The sequence below is a fragment of the Arachis duranensis genome, chromosome 8 (genome assembly GCF_000817695.3).
Source record: "Arachis duranensis cultivar V14167 chromosome 8, aradu.V14167.gnm2.J7QH, whole genome shotgun sequence".
Lineage (NCBI taxonomy): Eukaryota > Viridiplantae > Streptophyta > Magnoliopsida > Fabales > Fabaceae > Arachis > Arachis duranensis.
The window spans coordinates 13,466-21,808 of NC_029779.3; the positions used below are offsets into that span (position 1 = coordinate 13,466).

The 8,343-nt window shown below is 26.7% G+C and overlaps 1 protein-coding gene across 2 annotated transcripts; it reads right to left on the bottom strand.

The window, feature by feature from the left end:
- Window positions 1-451: 451 nt before the first annotated feature.
- Window positions 452-3,886, bottom strand: LOC107460112 ((+)-neomenthol dehydrogenase). Of its 2 annotated transcripts, XM_016078444.3 has the most exons (5): window positions 3,765-3,886; window positions 2,465-2,720; window positions 1,966-2,022; window positions 1,540-1,728; window positions 452-1,126 (listed from the first exon to the last, which is right to left on the bottom strand). In XM_016078444.3, the coding sequence occupies exons 1-5, from the start codon at window positions 3,782-3,784 to the stop codon at window positions 749-751; spliced, it is 900 nt and encodes a 299-aa protein (XP_015933930.1). In that variant the 5' UTR covers window positions 3,785-3,886; the 3' UTR covers window positions 452-748. The 2 variants fall into 2 exon arrangements, with proteins under 2 accessions (XP_015933930.1, XP_020984071.1); XM_021128412.2 differs by lacking the exon at window positions 1,966-2,022 and having other exon boundaries at window positions 3,765-3,799.
- Between the last annotated feature and the right edge of the window lie 4,457 nt (window positions 3,887-8,343).

The following is an 8,343-nucleotide window of genomic DNA, read 5'->3' on the forward strand; positions in this document are numbered from 1 at the left end:
ATAAATTAAAAGGCAATTCTTATAAAAAGTAAGATATTAGCTTTATAATATATAGTTGCTTTTGTATATTTGATGGAGCAACACTTAATACGTGTCTTTTAATTTAAAGGCATTACTTATAGTGTGTTGATTAAAATATGTTGTTAAGTTCTATTTTTTTGTCACTCGTATAAAGTCTTGCCTATATATATTTTAGACAACTATATATATATTTTAGACAACATTTTTAAAGTGTTATTTTAAATATATGTTGTAATAGACAAAAAAATATTGTAATGAATACGATATCAAATTATCATATCAAAAATACATTTATAATTTTACTCACACTAATTATAAAATGATATTGTTCTTTAATTTAATATATTCACCTTACGAAATTGAACTGCTTCTGTATGTAATTAATATATAATACACAAAATCATAATTCTTTATACTAGCATTATTTAAATTAACAAGTATAAATTTTTATTTTTAAATAAAAAAAAACCATAGGACAACAACGAACACATAGATGAAATAGGACAAAGAAACCTGCAGCTATATTTACATATGAGAAATTATAATTTCTTCTTATTATGTCTAGAAATTCTCATAATTTAAAATTTCACTCACATATATTGAATTGTCCTTAATTACTATAAACAACTATCCATTATATATTGAGTAAATTTTGAATTAGAAGAATCCTGATGAAGCACACAGATAAAAGACTATACCATCACTCTTATACCCTGATATACACGCATCAAAAGGGAATGATTTCATCCACTGAATAAAATTGACCAGAAGGAGAATCATCAGGCAACAATGCAAGCCTTACAAGAGATTCAGCACCTTCATCAATGCTCATAAATCCAGTATTCTCATTCAAATCGGTCTTCACAAATCCAGGGCACACACAATTTACTCTAAAATTAGGGAATTTCTTAGCAAGCATTCTCGTGTATGCATTCAAAGCAGCCTTTGACATTGTGTAGCCTGAAACCACTATTGGCCACTTCTTGGATTCCAATGAACCTTGTTTGTAATCCTTAAGGAACTCTCTCAGAACATCGCCAAGTTTTTGGTTTGTGAGGTTATCAATGTCCTCAAACAATCCTCTAGCCCATTCATTTGGTATATGCTGAAATAAAATAATTGTTTATATATATATATAAACATTGATAAGGAAAGAGTTTCGTCACCATGTAATCTAATTATCTAAAAAATTAAATATAAATGATTAAGTAAAAATATAAGAATTTTTCATTTTTTCTCAAACTAGGATAGAAATTTGAAACCCTAGCAAAATATAATCAATTATATTAAGTATATACAAAAAATTAATCACCAAATTAATTATAATATAAAATACGTATTAAATAAAACATATATTTATACATGAAATATATGACAATTGATTTTTAATGTGTACATAGTATTTTTAAATTTAAATAATATCTAAACAAAAAATAGAAAAAAAAATCATCTGTAAAATGCATGTTATAGTTTTTAATCGTAGAAAATACACACATATATACAAATTAAATATATTACCTTCAATACCCCCATTGCGGAGGAAACATTGACAATCCTTGGTGAAGTGGATAGCTGAAGCAAAGTAAGAAGAGCTTCGGTTACTCTTTCAGCTCCAAAGAAGTTGGTTTCAACACATTCCTTAGCTAGCTCATAATTTTGTCTAACTATGATATTCCAATCGGTCCAACCTGTTAATTCACCCCTTTTCTACACCAACAAATTAGTTAAGGTTATGATGCCATCTATTTAGTGATAATATAAGATATTATCTTAAAAGCTTAAAATAATTTTATACTAATAAATTAATTATGATATATTTATGTCTTATTTCATATATTTTTTACATATATTTTATATAGATAATTGTTTTATGTGCATAATTGAATAATTTTATACTATTAGAGAGTTTAATTAATTATTTTTAATGAGAATGAGGGAATTTACCCTTCTAAGGACGTTCTCTCCATTTACTACTCCCCCAGGAACACCTGCGTTATTCACCTGCACCCATATTATTGTGTCGAACATGTATATTCTAATAATTCTTTGGTAATAAACAGTATCAAATATCAATCCAATACATGACTTTAATCAATTCGTCCCAACATCTATAAACGCCTATTAATTAGAAATTATATTCGATTGGCGTTGGATTTAGAATAATGCGTAACAGATATTAGTATTAACATTATTTGAAAATAATATTTATCAGATCAGTGCCTTTTTATTACATATTTTTATTTAGAAAAAATATACTCTATATCCTCAAAAATTAAAATGAAATAGTAAAACGTCAAAAATAAAATAGAAATGAAACTATCCTCCGATCCTATACTTTTTGTGCTTATTAAATGAAATGTGCGTCAAAATTCAGTTAAATATAAAAGTACTACATCAAATAAAATAATGTGTAACAAATATTAAGTACAAATAAACAGCTTACCAATATATCAAGTTTTCCAAATCTTGTCTTAACAAAAGCTGCCAAAGAAGCAACGCTGAGAGGGTCAGTGACATCAAGTTGATGAAAAAGCAAAGAGTCATCAGAGAGGGCAAACTCTTTCTTCAATCTTTCAATGGCTTCCAAACCCCTCTTCTCATCTCTTGCTGTAAGCACCACCACAACGCCACCAGTTGATGCCAATTTCTTGCATATCCCAAACCCAATTCCTTTGTTTGCTCCTGTCACTACCGCATACCTAATAAAGCAAACATATGTTAGTTATACTAATTGAGATTTTTTTATTCATTGCAAGTGGATAAAAGTCTCATAAAAATAGTACAAGTCTCTGGCTAATTAAAGACTTTATTCTTTCATTCTGTTGGATTAGAAATTTATAGTTAAGGAATCAAGATAATTATTATATGAGGAGTGTTAGGAGCTAGCAATTTTTGTGATTTGTAGCCATCAAATAGCCATCAATGATGATTTTAATAGTATGAGATTAGTGTGAGATTTCATCTAATAGTTTACTTTTTTTTTACTAGTTATATACTGGCCAAAATTTAATAGCTCCTAGACTTTTCTTTATTATATTTATCAATCTTACATTTAGAATTTACTACTAATTAAGAAGCTATCATATATATTTGAGCCCGATTACACATTGTTTAGCTTCGATTTTGAGCAAATGTTTCTTTCTTTTCTTTTCTTTTTTCTTATTCTTTTTCTTCCATTTTTTTCCCCAAGTGTTCACAAAAATAAAGTGTTAACAGGCAAATTAAGCGATGTATTTTCCTAGGGAAGTTCCCACCATTTTTAGGTTCAATTTATTATATCACACTTTTAATCGAAGGATATTCAATACTATAAATATAACGAAAATATTTAATAATCAAAGAAAATCAGCTAAAAACAGTCATAATTTGTCTTATTTAATATTCATTAATTATTGCGACAATTAATAAATGTTAAATAAGGTAAGTTCTTACTTTTTTTTTTCCCTAGCATTACCCAAATATAAAGTAGTTTTACAAAATTATTAAATTACATATTATTATATAAGGAATCTGTTTGATATCTACAGAATTCAAATTAAGCATTTATTTCTACTGATGATGATATCATAAAACACAGCATTCGTATAAAAAAATTTCATATACTAATTTCTTTTTCCTTTGGCGTTTTAAGACTCGCATAAGAAGATTAAAATCCACAATATAATAATGGTTAAAAACATCCAATTTCATAATTTAATTTTTTTTTATATATATAATTTCATGAGACTATCGTTTCTCTCTACCTTTTTGCTTCTTCTCCCATGTTGATGATGCCCAGCGTATTAAAAGCTTTAATTTGTTACAGAAGCAATTTTAAGAGAAATGATTTTGGTTTGTTTTTATCAGCTAATTGTTGGCATCCTTTTATAGCGAAGCTGCTCTTCTTTTTTATCTTGTCTCTATTTAAAAATTATATTATGAGAGATATATACGAAATAAATTATATATGCACCGTACACAATAATTGGATATTTTTAGGAGAGAGTAACCAAACGGAGAGTAATTATTTGTATGATATCAACATATTTACACGTCATTATAGGGACATATATGTCTATGCGTGTGTTTAATTATATTAGTGGTATTTGTCTAAGGGTATGTATATACACACGCAACATTAGGAATCAAATATGGATATTGCATGTCTAAGGTTAGTTTGAATAAATAATTTAATTAAAATTTTTATAAAATAAGATTAAAACATAAAGATTTATATTAATAATAATTTATAAATAAATTATTTTATATTTAATTTTTTAGTCACAAAAATTTTTATTTTTTTAAAAAAAATAGATATTTTTTATTATAAAAATTATTTTTTTCAATTTTTTATAAATATATTTAAAAAAAATTTGCATGGAATTACTAATTTTTTAAAAGAAAAAATTACATTCGTTGAATATATTGGTGTTTTTTGTTTTTATTTTATCATCAGTAAAAAAAATTATTTTAGAAATTTAATAAGTATCTTTTTAGCAAAATAATATTTTCATTTGAGTGAGATCGAAGAGAATAAGAAAAAGAGTGTTATATTTGTGAATGGTATTTGTTTATATCCTAACCTAAAATGTTAATAAAGTCTAAAATAAATAAAGTTCAATTAATTAAGGGATCTAATACGACCTGCATCTACCCGACCTTAAAGACCAGAAGCCGGGATAAGGAGGCTGCTGGCTTCGCCTATTTGAATAAGTAACTTATTCTTAAAATATTTTTTATTTAAAGATCTCAACAACTTTTTAAGATAAAGGAAATGAGTCAAATGACCTTCCACGATTAAAGGTGGAACTACACTAAAAAAAGTAGTTATTATTATTATACACTGACAATTTCAGGTATATTTAGAGCCGAATCTACTAAAAATCTACTTAAAACTCTTACTAATTTAAACGTCGAAGTCTCTTACAGATATCACCGCACTCTTTTTATGAAAAACACAGACGGTAACACCTTGACATTAACAAAAATCAAACGCTGTTTAAATATAGTTTAAATTTTACGTTCAGGCCTAAAGCAACTAAATTTCAAGTAACCTTTGAAATAGTATTATTGTTGAATGTGCCTTATATAAGAGTGTGAATTGGCTTTTGTAGATGACAGAGAGCACTAACTAATAAAGCTCTGCACCAATTTAAACCAAGAACATTTATAACAAACTATTACCATCTTTTAGCCACTCTCAACAAACTGCATATTCAATACTTATTCTATCAGTATAACTTCTCAGTTTAATTGGTGCAAGAAGAGACCAAGGAAAATTCTTGGTAGAATTCAATGTTCTCTTTTTATAGTTATGTTTTAAAAAGAGGGAAAAAAAATCATATAACAACCATTGATTAATTATATGTTTAAAATGTTTGTAGTGATAGATGTATATTGTGGTCCGTCTGACCTTATTACACGGATATCAAATTTGAATTATTTGTATACCTATCATATCGATGGTACGTACTCATACATATAATTTTCGTTCACCAAAAATTTATATATTTCAAGATAATGTAATTAAACCGTTGGTGAATAATATATGTAAAATATTTGTAATGATAGATATGTATATCGTGGTCCCATTTTTTTTTATTTATGAAATATTGTGGTCCAAACAACCTTCTTAAACATAAATCCAATAATGTTTTGTTTTATATATCTGATGCTATGACATCGATGTTTAATTAAAAAAAAAATTATCATTTTATTCATGTTTAATAATTTTAAAAAATTATTGCAGATGACACTTATAAAATTATTTTTTTGCTCTTTTATTTATAATATAAAATTTTTACATCTTTGATTATTACTATTATTAAAAAGTGAATTTCTAGAGTATTTATCAAAATTCTGAAAAATAGACATATCATCAATAAAAAAAAGTGAATTTGCAATAACCTTTTAAATTTGTGTCATTTTAGAAAAGGAGTCTTATTAACTAGTTATGATCGATTATTAAGAATTATTATATTATTTTATTAGAAATTTATTTTATTTTATTTTAATATATATGTTAAAAATTTTGTGTGTATATTGATTATGTTAAATTTGTGTTTAGATTGTGTTTTAATTTGATATATTTAGTTGAATTGTATGAAATTTGATTATAATTGTATTAATTTTTTCAATTTTTTTTTAAAATTTAATATCCATAGAAACCTACGCTTTTTTTACAAAAAAAAAAATAAATAAATGAAGACCGTGACAAAAATAGGAAAGAGACGGAGCATTTTACTAAACTGGACAAGGACACACGAGAGGAGTCTCCATTCTCATGAAATCTTATTACCATCCCTAATTAGATGTTCAAAGCATTCAATTAGATTCCAACTAGATATAATAAAATAATATATTTATGTACAAAATATATAATTTTTTTATTTATTATTTTAAAAGATAATGCTAAAGAGACAAAAAATACGGCTAGAATTTGTCTTATTTAACATTTATTAATTGTTGCGACAATTAATAAATATTAAATAAGGTAAGTTATGGCTGTTTTTGACTAATTTTCTTTAGTTATCAAACATTTTCGATTTTAAAATAGTCAATCACTAAAAAATCACATTGATTTGATTAATTAACTGATTTTTTGACCAATTTATTATCAAACAATTTTTAGTTTTTACCGAAACATTCGCACTTGATCTGGCTCCATTCGAGTTCAGATCTAAAACTCTAGAGTCGCAAAGTCTCGATAGTAGTCTTGCTAAGCTTCGAAGCTCTACTGTTATGAGATCTTAGTTTTGATCGCAATTTACCTCTATGTCTAAAATGGAGGCGTATGCCATTTTAGCAGAATCACAACTCTAATTTAGCACTGTTCTTCACCTCTCTTCATGTTCTCAGTCCTCCCTGCTCACTGCACCATAAAAAAAACCGTGCTTTAGAGAGAATGGGTGAGAATGTGAACTTCTCATTAAATACAGAAAAATAGAATGAGAAAAATCAATTTACAATATATCTAGCTATTGCTATTTATAGTTCTCACTAACAGCTAGTTAACTTAGCTATGCTAAATAACTACTATCTAACTAGATGCAGAGTCATCTGATCTCAGCTCAGCTACAACTACAAATAACATAACCAACTATTAGTTATAACTTGCTAAATCAGAATATGCTAAAATAATAAAGCCAACTAGTTAACATTTTCATCAACTTTAAACTAAACCAATCTAGTAGCCCGTTTTCAATTAACCGGGTGTCTAATTAGTTGGTTTGGTCTAATTTTTATAATTTTAGTATTTATTAATATTCTGATATTATTAAAAAGGTGAATTCTAGTATGAATATAAATTGTCGGGTTAGAATGACTAAATTGTTGACCACTCAATGAAACTGTATTTGCTGGCAAAAAGAGATCAACTTTAAATCTTTAATCATGTATTCTTGATTGATTTCTTCTTTATAGCCACCTTATTAGCCACTAAGAACAATAAGGTTACATCATAATGCACCAAAACGATATAAGTGTAGACATGACCATCTGAGTTTTGTACATTTTTTCTCCAAGGAAATCTTTCAAAATTCGAATTCTTGATGTTGTAAGTAAAACCCAATCGAGACTCTTCCACTAAGCTAATTGCCTTGGGTTCTGATGATGAATTTTGCTTCCCTTGTGTTTTTGAAAAAGAAAGCTCAGCAAAAGATCACAGCATCCTAACTAAGACCTACTATCAATGACGAATTTAAAAAATTTTGACGGTAAAGACAAAATATATATAACATAATAATAATTTTTATAATAAAAATATTATATATATATAAAAATCAGTTATTAAATACTGTAAAATAAAATAATTATTTTCTATGTTTTAACTAGATTTATCATAAAATAATTATTATTTGATAATTTTATTTTACATAATTAAATTCTAAATAATTGTTGTCTATGTTTATGTTCAATGAATTTTTCTTCAAGAATTGGAGCTTGGTATTATAGTTTAAACCTGAGATAAAGACTAATATATTTGGATTTTCTTCATGAATCCTTGAACGCCAAACGTAAGCTTGACTTTATCAATGGCTCAATTCTTCCACCAAATCTGATCCAATCACTGAGTCAAAAAGATTTGAAAATTGGCAATGTGTGAACGACGTGGTGAGCACTTTGATTCTGAATTCAACGTCAAAAGAGATTGCCACATCCCCCTTATCTACACAGAACTATATATGGAATGATTTAAAGAAATGCTTCCAGCATAGTAATGTTCCTCGTGACTTCGAACTGAACCATGAATTGATCAATCTTCGCCAAAGTGCCATGTCTGTCTCTCAATATTTCACAAATGTTAAAGTCCTATGAGAAGAATTGAACTCATATTAGCATGTG